This window comes from Nanorana parkeri, unplaced genomic scaffold (assembly GCF_000935625.1).
Source record: "Nanorana parkeri isolate BGI_ZX_2015 unplaced genomic scaffold, ASM93562v1 scaffold281, whole genome shotgun sequence".
NCBI lineage: Eukaryota > Metazoa > Chordata > Amphibia > Anura > Dicroglossidae > Nanorana > Nanorana parkeri.
In genome coordinates, this window is record NW_017306549.1 from 189,674 (window position 1) to 202,188 (window position 12,515).

A 12,515-nucleotide genomic window follows, 5' to 3' on the forward strand; every position below is an offset into this window, starting at 1 on the left:
CCATGCAGTAAGTGCTGTGAAATTAGTATTTATGTATATTATGTAGTGCTCCTTCCTAAACTACATTTTCCATGAAACTGTATCCCCCACATACTCAGGGGGCTGGTTAATGCACTTTGCTAAACGCAATCTTGGGCTCGTGAGCGGGGAGAGAGCGCGAGGAGAGACAGCCAGGGAGAGAGCGGGAGGAGAGAGCAAGGAGAGACAGCCAAGAGAGACAGCCAAGAGAGCGAAGAGGGACAGCCAGGAGAGAAAACGAGGAATGACAGCCAGGAGAGAGAGAGCGAGGAAAGACAGCCAGGAGAGAGAGCAAGGACAGCCAGGAGAGCAAGGACAGCCAGGAGAGAGAACAAGGAGAGACAGCCAGGAGAGAGAGAGCAAAGAGAGACAGCCAGGAGAGAGAGAGCAAAGAGAGACAGCCAGGAGAGAGAGAGCACAAGGACAGACAGCCAGGAGAGAGAGCGCAAGGAGAGACAGCCAGGAGAGAGAGAGCGAGGGAGGTTTTTTATCGTTGGTAGATCTCATGTAGCTTGTCATTTGAAAAGTAGATTTTGACACAAAAATTGTGGGCACCCCTGGCCTATGTGATCTATATGATGATTATCTATATGATGAAGTATCTTCTGGTTTACTCCCATGAAGTACACTTAGCAGACTTAAAGGTGGGTTCACAATAAAAACGGGTTAGCCAAATTGTGGCCAAACAACTTAAAACAGGGTTAAGCACTTACAGAGGAACCCTCCAGCCAACACTTTTTTTTTTAAGCTAAACTGAAAGACATTTTTTTCCTTATGACTGCCAAGAGCAGATTTTTAACTAATAATAACTAATAACTGTTAATTAACAATATAAATCTATTTTGATTTAGACATCTTGCTATGTGGAAGAGGTCAAGTAAAAATACTCGCTAGGAATTAAAAATAAACTTGGACATTAGTTAGCATTGTTCTGCTTATCTTCTGACATAGGGAACAAACTTCCAGAGGATGATAATCCATGGTCATGAACCAACCATCCCTTATGTATAGAATTACACCAGAAACCTATAGCAAAAATGCAAATAGTTAAACATATAATGTGGTGATTACAATGAGCCAGTAATCTACTAAAAAAAATAAAACTGGAAAACTAATTTAAAATGAGCGTGTTTAATATGTGTTCTCTTAAATGGGGATATCCACTTTTGAGCAGAGGGACATTTTGGATTGTAAATTAGGTTTAGAGAGAACCAGATTTAAACTACAGTGCTAAAACTGGTGCTTCTATCAGTGCGAGTGCAACTGCAACAGTATTAGTAGAATTGCTTGTTATGCTTAGCCTTTAGTATAGAACAGCTACTTTGCCATTGGTGGTAGATGCAGACTAGGTAAAAAGGGGTGGGGACAGATCCCTTAATTCTGCTTCAAGACAGGATTGCAGAGGGTTGTTAAGTTCTAAACTTGAGGTTTAAGATGGGCATATTGCAGTTTGGTATATCTGTTATTTTAATGGTGTTCAACAGGAAAGTCAAGATCAGTTGATTAGATATGATGATCCTTCCACATGGCACCACTGGTCTTCAACACATATACCATATGCTATTTGGGAACATAGAGCCCTTGCAGCATCAGTGTTGAAGAATTACATTAAAATTTACAAACTAGAGATACAAATAAATTCAGCGAAATAGAAAATATTGCTAAAAGATGAACATTTTTTTTTTACAATTTTTTTTCACCAGTACAAACACGTTAAACAGGAATCTGCAGAGAGTAAAATACATCTTTCTGTCATATACTTAATAATATGACCATCAGTGGTCCCACGAGTGCATTCTAAAGAAACTGACTATATGAAAATGGCAGTTTCACTGGGAAATGTCCTTGAGGGCATATCAGTGTGTCCATAAATTAATCATTACTCAATTTCTCTCTCTTCGGTAAACAGGTCAGCAAGATCAGCAACAGTCAGAACAGAAGCTTCAGACTGCTTCATGGATGTGCTTGTGTGACTAAAAGCAAAAACACAAAAATGAGGAGTTAGAAAAATAGCAGAAACAGTAGAAACCATATTCACGAAAACTACACATAGTTTTAGTCTTACTTCTTGTTTCATACCGACTTTCACCTTCTCTCCTCTGAAACAGGAAGAGATCGCTGCTTCCAAAAATTAATTGAACCATTTAATTTAGAAACTTGCTTCATTTTCAGTTTAACTTAATTTCCATTTTTGTATGACTTTATTTTTTGGTATTTAAAAATACTAGTGAATCAGCTTGCACAATTGTGGATAAGGGGTGTCGAAACAAATATGTGAGCTGCCATAGGGGGATTAGTTTTTTAAAGGTGCATACTCCATAATGCCATCCTCATCCTTGCTTTACTAGTAAAGCTGGAACCACAATACAGCCAGCAAGTGCAAAACTCCTAACGTGCATACTCCATATAAGCTAAAGTGACACTAAACTCAGGAGTTCAACTATTAACAAAATATATATCGTATTTGTGTATCACTTGCCTGTAGATCCTCAAATCATCTGTGTATTCCTACGGCTACTGTCCTTCCATGTGGAGGGTGGTTACTTTTGTTCTCCATGGTCCCTGTGTTTGTTGTAAAGTAGCCACCACTCCAAGCTCACTCCTGTGCTGGACTAAATTCTCAATGTAAACTAAACGTGAGACTGTAGGCCATCGTGGGAGCAAGCTTGGAGTGGTGGCTACTTTACATCACACACAGGGACCATGGGAAATAAATGTAGCCACCCTCCAAAAGGAAGGACAGTTTCAGCACGAATGCAGAGATGATTACAGCCCAGTAATACACAATTAAGATACATTTTTGTTAATAAGGTCCTTGAATTTATTTTTAAGATTTAACTCCTGAGTTTAGTTCCACTTTAAGATAAATACATGTAACATTCTTATTAGCAGCCTGTTGAAAGGCTCTTACATTTATGATTCCTTATCAATTTAATTTTTTCTGCAGAGTGTATGCATCTATAAAGTAGAGCTGGGTCTTAAAAGGGAGCCACATAGAAAATGTATCTAGTAATTCACATTTTGTTGGATAGAGAAACTTCTGTGTTGGGTCTTGCCACAGACTTCCACAGTATTTAGCTGCTGCACATTTAAAAAACCTATACAGTACATAACATGTCTGTCCAGTCAAGCCATCACTGCGACACATTGGGATGCAAATTAGTACATGCAGCAGAAATTGCCCCAACAATGGCAAAAGCTCAGCCACCCAAGTTGGAAACTTCTGTTTTACAGCTGCTTGTAGGAAACACTTATGATTACTAATATAGAAAAGCTCTACTGTCAGTTGGATCATTGCCTGATTAAACTAAACACATTTTTTTTAAAGGTAAAATTAGTTTAAACACAGTATTGGTTCCACTTTTGGAAACACTTTACCATATAACAATAATTGGTACATTAGCTGAATCACATAGTTCACAGATACATATTTGGCTAGCAGCTACTTGGAGCAAGATTATAAAACACAAAAACACTAGAAATACCTTCTGTCCACTGTTTTTAGCATTGCTTGCATCCTTTCTTCAATTGTTGCTTTAATCAGAAATTTATGAACGATTGTAGCTCTGAAAGAAATAAAATATTACTTATTTCAAATGCTAATGCACTAGGAGTCTAAAGCTGGTCATACACAGAGCGCATTTCAGTCCATTCTTGATGAACTGGCCGGGTGGAAAACTCTCAGCTAATCCGGTGCAGTCCCTAACTGGGTATTCTAACACTGTTAGAATACAATAGCCCGGTGGAGGGGGATTCCCCTATGCACGCTGTTTAGAAATGTTACTTTACGTTTGATGGGCACATACGTTTGTTTTAGTGCTTTATCTATAAACCAAGAGAAAACATACTTTTTCTGGCCAATGCGATGAACACGACCTATTGCTTGTAGCTCATGTGCTGGGTTCAGAATAGGCTCCACCAGTAACACATGAGTTGCTTCAATGATATTAAGGCCATTGGATCCAGTGTGCAGTGGAAGAAGCAAAATGTTGATCTTAGGATCATATTTAAATGCTGAAAGGTTTTCCTGAAAAATAAAACATCACTGTTAACTAAGTGTTACATAGCCCACAATGTCCTTAAAAACCAGAGATGCCAACAGTGGGTGGAGCCTGAAGGGGATCCTAAGGGACTAGTTCCCTATCAAGTCTGCTCTGCTACTGATTGGCAGCAAGCAGAGTGCGGATTCCATTGGCAATAGTACAGCCAATCACAAGGGAGACAGACAAGATGGGGAAAAAAACTCTCAGAGTCTTGGATGGCCATATGGGTAATGATGTCAGCCAGCATCCCCTGACACTTTGTTTACATTCAGCAGCCAACTAGGGAATCTCCCACCTACCAGCTAAATTGGATCGAGGATGAGTCATTGGTTGCTAGGTTGGTGGCCCAGTGGCAACCAATGAACTCTGAGAGGGAAGCTGTCATGAATGAAATACAAACATGCCCCACTCTCAGCACTGGCATCTCTCTTTATGCCAGATCAGAGTTGGCCCTAATTACAGCTATTTGCAATTTGTGAATTGGCAGTAATTCTCTTGGAATCTGTCTCAGCCAGAGTGACAGATTCTTAGAGGGGCGCTATTAATAACTACCTGAATCTGGTGCAAGTGTTGGTAAAGCTACCGAAATGGGAAACAGGGCTTTTTTAAATGAACACAGGACCCTTGTCTATACCACCAGAAAAGTGTTGCAAATCCTTTACCCCCATTGAAGCCCCCCTATAATGTCTACATGTGATCTCAGATTAGAGCAGATTGATTTATAATCTCTAACCAGTTCTGGCATCTATGCTCAGATTTGTAATTGAAGTAGAATCTGACTTTAAACATTGTTGGGTCACCTTGAACACTTGCGATCCTGTACCTAGTTTATTAGTTAACTTCAGTAGAAATGTTGTACCTGAAATCTCTGAATGCCATTAATCTGTGAGTACACCAAGTCATTGTCCTGCAGAGCTTTAGCAATTATATCCAACACATCTTGCCACTGAAAAATAGAAACCTTTTATTAATGAGGTGAACGTATGTTGCATGTTTCCTTCCCTACAATAACAATGAGAAAAGAGAAACAATTTATATAAAACAAGAATCGGCAGTTTTTTTTCAGCATATGTACATTACACTGTTGTGTTGATATCTAATATGAAAATAAAAACAAATTTACCAGACATATATGTAAAAAAAAAAATGGCAGTTAAGCTATGGTTTCAGCTAGTGGGTTCTTTCAACATGCACTGTTGAAGAAGCTGGACTTAAATAAAGCACTCTTAAAGTGCAATTAGATGTGTTAGAATGTTTTTAAAATGAACATTTTTAAAATATATATATATATTTTCTCTCTCTCTCTATATATATATATATAGTATATTTATATATACGCATCTAGTGATTTCCAATGGATCTATTCACACTTTGCATTTAGATGCTCTTATCTGCAATCAGTTTAGCTGTGGTTAGAGAAAATAGAACTCGGGTGCGTCCAGGAATTGATTTGAACTTCGAAATGCACCAAACTGCAGGTAAACGCATTACACGTTCATTTTCTAAAATCTCATTCTTACTTTACAGCATGTTTTCACATCTGCCTAAAACTTTTGCACAGTACTGTATATTTATTTATTAAGTAGCACTTTGATCAAAACAGAGGCAAACATCTTAACTTTCAGGAAATTACTGCCTCTGTTAGCCATATATTAGAGTAATTAGATAGATTATAAATTATACAACAATCTACATTATGTACAATTGTTTCTATATAATCTTACCGTAGAGAACACCAATGATTTGGCTCCAGGGTCCATGGACTGTATTTTCATAAGAGTTCTGACTACTGCTTCAACTTTGGTGGAATGGCTTCCCTTTTGGGGACATATACAAAAAGCCACAGTTTAACGGAAAATGCAAATACTTATGAGAAAGTAAGAAAACGAAAAAAGCACCGTCATCAAATCAATCATAGCTACCAAAATGTTTAAAAGTACATGTAATTCCAACAAAATATATATAAAAAATATTTATGCCTAGATGCAGTATTTTTTTTTTTTAAAGGAGAACTATGAGGTGAGTGATTTTCACTCAACCTCACTGTTCGAGCCGGCGTGCGACAATGAAACTGTCACAGGTCGGCTCAATAGATCGGGAAGTGAGCGAACACATACCGTCGCTCTCTCACTTCTCGATCATGTCCCTGCAGAGAGCCGTGACTGTCACTCACGGCTCCCTGCAGGGATTACCCCCCTCCCCGCTCCGATCCTCCAGAGCTGACTGGCGGAACGGAGTTGGCTGGATCTCGACAGTAATGTTGGGATCCATCCCGGCTGCGGAGGTCTCAGTATACCGCGAGCTGCAGCTCGCGGTATACTGAGCTTTGGGTCACAGGAGGATGCTAGTTTGTGTCCTCCTGTGACCCTTAGGAGAACTATGGGGAAAAACACTTACCTCATAGTTCTCCTTTAAGTAAACTGAAAAGTTGAAGCACTTTTTAGTATTACATGTTTATTAAAAATACTAACTGTGCAATGAAATAGTTTGCTGCTCAAAACAAGAAAAAAAAATCCAGTCTTAATTTTTCTAACACAAGACAAAAATTACACAAAATTATTAAACTCGCTAACATGGAAAACAAGTTCTTCTAAAAAAAAGATAGCAATTGCATGGGTGAATAGCAAAGGTAGTTAGGAGGGATGCTCCTTTTTATTCAGCTATACTTTATATGAGTGTACTTTCTTTAGAAATGTATTTTTATATATATATCCATGATAGTATATCTAGCTCTTTTCTACTTCAAAAGATAGTGTTTCCTATTAGCATCCTTTCATTCTGCAAATGTTAGTTGCTTGGCTGTCATGCTGACTCTCTGGTTTCAGTACTTTGAGTATCTGACCTGGAATAAATATGCAGATTAGGACTTTATTGTGGCTTTCCTGATCTACATAATTGTTCAAGGTCCCATGTCCTTCTTAAAAGATCATATCAGGTTGGTTGTCCAGAGTAAAATCTGTCAACAATATTTGCTGTCATTCATATCAAACAGTTTAAAGTTAATTTTTTCAATTATATGAAGGATAGCTTAAAAAGTCCCCCGTCCTTCTAAAATTATTGGGACTGTCTTCCATACTCTGTCAGCACAACTGCAATAATATCTTATGAATTCCAACACCGTCTTCAAAGAGAGCTGGCTCATGCCAGCAAGTATAGCTTTTACTATCCTTCTGGATTAACAGCAGAGCTCCATGTCTCTGTCCTACACCATGGACGGTTGGCCAAGCCTCTCCGCCGTTTCAAGACCACTTTAATTCTAAATAGCCCACTGCTAATCCTAACTTTGTAGAGTTGCATACATCCTCTAAAGCAGTGGTTCTCAACCTGTGTAACCTCGGGACCCACGTTTCCTTGGTCATTAAGGCGTGACCCAAAAATGATTTCATTTCTGAAACATTTTAATTTATTACACAAAACAACTTGTGCAGTATTCAGCAATATATATTTTGCTGAAAGTAAATGAATTAAAAAAAATTAAAAAGTTTATAAAGAATAAAAATTAAATATTTAAAAAAATACCACGAGTTGAGAACCACTGCTCTAAAGTAAACTTTTTCCTGAAGCATATTTTTTTCCTCCTACATGTGTAAACAAATAAGCCAACAGCTAGACTGGTGTCTGTCAGCAACATAGTCAATCTTTTTTTAGCACACACTGATAAATAAGGAACATTTGTGCTATCTGTTCAAGAAATTCAGTGCTGTAAAATATTAATGCTTATTCACTTATAGACTGACAGACATATGGCAGATCTAATTTGTTCTAGCAACTTGAAACAGGCAGTATAAAAAGGCATTTAGAAATTAAAAACAGCACATCTGATGAGGAGAACAGCAGTGAACTTGTTAACAAACACAGCTTTTATCCATTGCTAATCTTTAAATAACTAATTTTCTTCATGAATATCAAATGGACAATATATCATAGATAGGTAAATATGATTTGTAAGATTCAGACATAATACGTCTTTGTCTCGCAGAATATTTGAAATCGTTTTCTCTATGTACAATTACCTTTACAGGAACATCCTGTTCTTCATTTGCAGCTTCACTTGTGAACACATAGGAAATCTCTTTATGTGAGGTGGTCTGACGACAAATCGCACATTTGATGGCACTTTTACGAGCACCGACACTGTACTGTTCTACCATGATCGCCACACACTCATTACAAAAGCAGTGACCACAGGTTAATACTGCCCACTGTGGAAAGGAAACAAAGAAAAAGTTGTGTGTCATAATTTATATTCTTTTACAAAATACTAATTTATGCTACATTTGGAAGTTTAATTGCAAGTATAAACCAAGTGCTCATATCACCAGAACATTGTAAATACTGCCTAAAACTCAAGTAATTATGTGTTGTGTTTATAAGGGTGTTGCTGGAAATGAAAAAAAAAATAATAATCTCTCTCTCTTTCTCAAACAATATATTTTTTATACTCTGCATACCATTCTTTTAATGGAGTATATTGCGGGACACAGAAATCAAATACTGTTGGGTTATATTGCTGCCTTCAGGAAGATTGGATACTGACAAACAAAATTTGTAAGCCAATTCAGGATAACCCCTTATCCACCAATACCAAGAGCATGATCATGAGAGATCAACACAGAGGGGTGGGAACTCTTTCCTCAATGGACTTCAAAAAGAGAATTTTAGGGTGAATCCAAAAATCAGGATATTTATACTCACCGTAAAATCCTTTTCTTTTAGTCCATTGAAGAACACAGGAAGTCATACACAGGTTATAGGACAGGTTATACAGATGTTTGAAGGAGGATTGGACACTGCAAAAAGAACAAACAAAAAAGTAGGCCAGCCCAGAATAACCCCTCCTACTAACGTGCCTCAGTTTTGTAGCAAAGCAGTGTGAAGAGCATAATCATAAACACAGAAGAGTGAGACCTGTGTCCCTCAATGGACTCCAAAAAAGGATTTTACGATACAATATCCTATTTTGTTGTCATCCATTGATGGACACAGGAAGTCATATATTGTCAGGATGTCCAAAAGCAGTCTGAGGGATGGACAATAGAAAACAAGACCTTACCAGACCTACAAACCTACCTACCTTTCTTGCAGGTGACAGACAGGTTCCAACACTGACAAAACCAGATCTGGACAGATCTTACAGGTTTCAGACCCTTCAGGGAAATGTTGTCAACTAGGACAGTAGTCACTGCTCTCTTCCCTGGGAGATCATCTGGGTGTCTCACAATGGGAATGTCGGGAAAAGGCACTGGGTCAGACACAAGTGTAAACACTATGAAAGGGTATCAGATGTGTGGCAGTGACACTGAGGGTTCATATCCTTGTAAGGGCATATGACAGCTGCAGCTGGACCCAAATGACTGGGCAAGTCCCTCTGGAGAAGGAGAATAAGAACACAAGTCAGGTACAACTAATGCCCTTACATGGTCCAACAGAAGCAAATTACTCCAAGATGGATTATGGTGTCCTGGATGAGACATAGCTTCAGAAGTCAAGCTGACAAAGGAACAAGAGCTGTAGTAAGGGCTCTGGGCTGGGGAGACCCTGAGGAGAAAGGGGAAAGTCTGTTAATCTGTGTGGTGGCACAGGGGGGTTGAGGATCAGCAGCTGAAGAGTGCCAGAGGCAAGGTGTTATCCTGAGCGCCTAAAGGGTCATTCTCAGCACCTAAATGACTGAAGGGCAAACTACCTAAGGACCTGCAAAAATTACCAACCACCCTACTTGGAAAAGGGGGATGCACCTCATCGCTAAAGGTTTTTTATGAGGGCTTGGCAGGTTTCTTGCTTCCCGGCTTGTAGGGTGACCTAGATTCAGGCTGAACAGGCCTGGTTGTTTTCATTCGAGAAGCTGATGGAGGTATAGTAAGAAGGTAGGGACTCAGAATCTTACCTAGAGTGTTCTGCACATCTTTATGGACATATGAGTTATAAGGGACACAAGTTTAGATGCTTCAAACAAGCCATCACAACTAAAGTGTAAGGCTCCAGACATTATTCCACATGCTCTATTAGCAAGGGGTCACCCCAGCAGTGGAGAGGATCTGGCTTATTCTGACACAGTTTCACAAATTAAGGTCACAGAAAAGACAGGACAGATACCCATCTTCTAAGGACACTATCAAAAAATGGAGGCACGCTGGGTAGGTGTTTGTTGGTCAGTATCCAATGCTCCTATTGTCAGTAGTATAACCCAACAGTATTTGACTTCCTGTGTCCTACTTTATACTCCAAGGAATACTTAATGATTTGTAAAATTTCTCGTGTCCATCCCCTGACTTGTGCTTTCCAATCACTTTTTCAGGGAGTTGCTTGTAGTGTTCTTTTGTCTTCATGATATATGTTATGCCACAATGCTAACTCTCCAAAGGATGTACCTTGCAGATACATGTGTATTTATACTACAATCTCTTAAAACCCCTTGAATACACACACATGATCTCCATTTCACTTAGGGCTTGTACACCAGCAAAACAGTCTGTTTCAGCATACAGGCTGGTGTCCTCTATGGGGCAGCAGTGGAGGATGCGGTTGTTACAATGCAGGGCACTGTTTACCTTTTTTTTTTCTTCTTGTTTTTGCTTAAACTTAACTAAAATGTAAAAATGACATTTCATTCATTTGTATTCACGATAGCTCAGCTGCGGTGCGGTAACCATTGCTGACATGAGGTGAGGTGCAGAAAACAATTGTTTAGTATGTGTCCCATGGTGACTGGTGTTGATCAGCTACTGAAAAATGCCAGTCACCGCACTTGGTGTTAATGAGCCCTAAGTAGTTGACTGGAAAAAAAATGGCTGCATTGCTGATGATTTAGCTCCTGTGTAGTGAGGCAACCTGCATGAAGACGCACATTATAGCGCATGTTGCTGCAGTACGCCAAAACACGTGTCACTTTGTAAGATGCCCTGGGTGGGGTGTCATTCATTGCTGAGAGTGCACCATGCATTTTATATTATCCTATTCTTAACATCCTGAAAAGTCAGAGTTGAGGATTTCCACAACTTAAAAGTAAAAATACATGGTAAGAGCCACCAGGCAATGCCGCCAGATACACATGGAATTCTCACGTTCTGGACAACCACAAAAGCACAATGGGTAGTACCTTGGGCAAAATTTAGCAATTCTTGGAACTAGGTACCAACTAGAGATAATTTTAAAAAGTTAGTTTCAAGACCAAGGACATTTTTAATCTGAGAGGGGAATTCACCTGGTGGCCCACCAGTCCATCTCTGAAACACAGGTCTTGAGGTAATAAGAGCCCAATAAATCATTGAACGTCTGGGACGATGTGTATCTGATCCAAGGAAAGCAGGTAAGCATGCTACTATGTAACATAGCTATTGTGGGAGGGTCAGGGGACTTCCACTTCAATGGGTTACAGGCTGGAGCAGCATTTGCCAAGTGTATCAGGAGGGAGGCTTTGTAAAATTTGATTGAGGTGAAGCAAAAATATAACCGGTTCAGTTCCAAAGAAATGTCAGTAACCATGACAGTGATCTCCCTGACTTTCGTCCAAAAAGGTTGTGACACCAAACAATCCCAAAATATATGCAATAGGGTCCCTGGGGCCTGACGGCACCGCCAACAGATAGGAGAGGCCACAGGAAACATTTTATGGAGTACTACAGGAATCCTATACCATCTGGTCAATATTTTATAGCCAGTTTCTTGAATCCTTCTTGAGATTAAAGACCTATAAGCGAAAAGTAAAATCCCATCTCTTTGGCGAGCATTGGAGAAACTGGGGCGGGTGTCTGCCTGAGGTGCAGTTAAGAATCTTCTTGTCGAACAGAGTAAGTGGTCCAATAGCACGCTGGGGATCCTCGACTGAGTTCACAAAGTGGAACAGTTGCATCGAGCTCCAGAAATCTAAAGGAGGTTAGATGACCCCGAAAATCTGGACCACAGACATCCATCACTTATTGTGAGTAAAATAAAGAGTCTGGTATGGTTCTCGTTGAACAATCTCTGGATTCTAGAGCCCCTAAGTGAAGAGAGGGTTTCCAATCAGAGAGGTCATCAGCAAGGGGAGTGAGGAGACCCCCTCCACTACTATCACTGGCACGAGGGCTCTCAGCAACATCTTCTTTTTAAGATCAGACCAATCTGTAAGGCCATTTAAGTGGCAGTCTGTTGTCAAGTTAAATACCTTGCAGGTGGAGGTATGACTCAGAAACTGCATGCCATTTCCAAGGCAGTGAAGCAAGTATTCAAAAGCAATGGAAGTAATGTGTCGCCTGATCTGGTTTTAACCCTTTAAATCCTGACTTAGAACCACCTTGTCAGTCATCCGACACTAGGCAGTGATGCCAACTGCCCACCTATGCTTCAACATAAGTCCACAAAATTGCTTAAGGTACGATCATCGGACCAATACCTATGTATTTGGGTCAGTGACTGGCCCCCATTGTAGTCAGGAGCAGTATTTTCTACAGACACAAAGTGCAGTAAAAAAGGAAG

The 12,515-nt window shown here is 39.6% G+C and overlaps 1 protein-coding gene across 1 annotated transcript in view; it reads right to left on the reverse strand.

Moving 5' to 3' along the window:
- Window positions 1-1,537: 1,537 nt before the first annotated feature.
- The window catches only part of SHPRH (SNF2 histone linker PHD RING helicase), a 66,825-nt gene continuing 55,847 nt past the window's right edge, over window positions 1,538-12,515 (reverse strand). The window contains exons 26-31 of the mRNA XM_018557359.1: window positions 8,075-8,263; window positions 5,786-5,878; window positions 4,921-5,007; window positions 3,867-4,045; window positions 3,504-3,584; window positions 1,538-1,991 (exon numbers count right to left, since the gene is read on the reverse strand). Coding sequence (XP_018412861.1) covers window positions 1,898-1,991; window positions 3,504-3,584; window positions 3,867-4,045; window positions 4,921-5,007; window positions 5,786-5,878; window positions 8,075-8,263 — 723 coding nt within the window. The 3' untranslated portion in view covers window positions 1,538-1,897. The remainder of the gene's footprint in view (window positions 1,992-3,503; window positions 3,585-3,866; window positions 4,046-4,920; window positions 5,008-5,785; window positions 5,879-8,074; window positions 8,264-12,515) is intronic.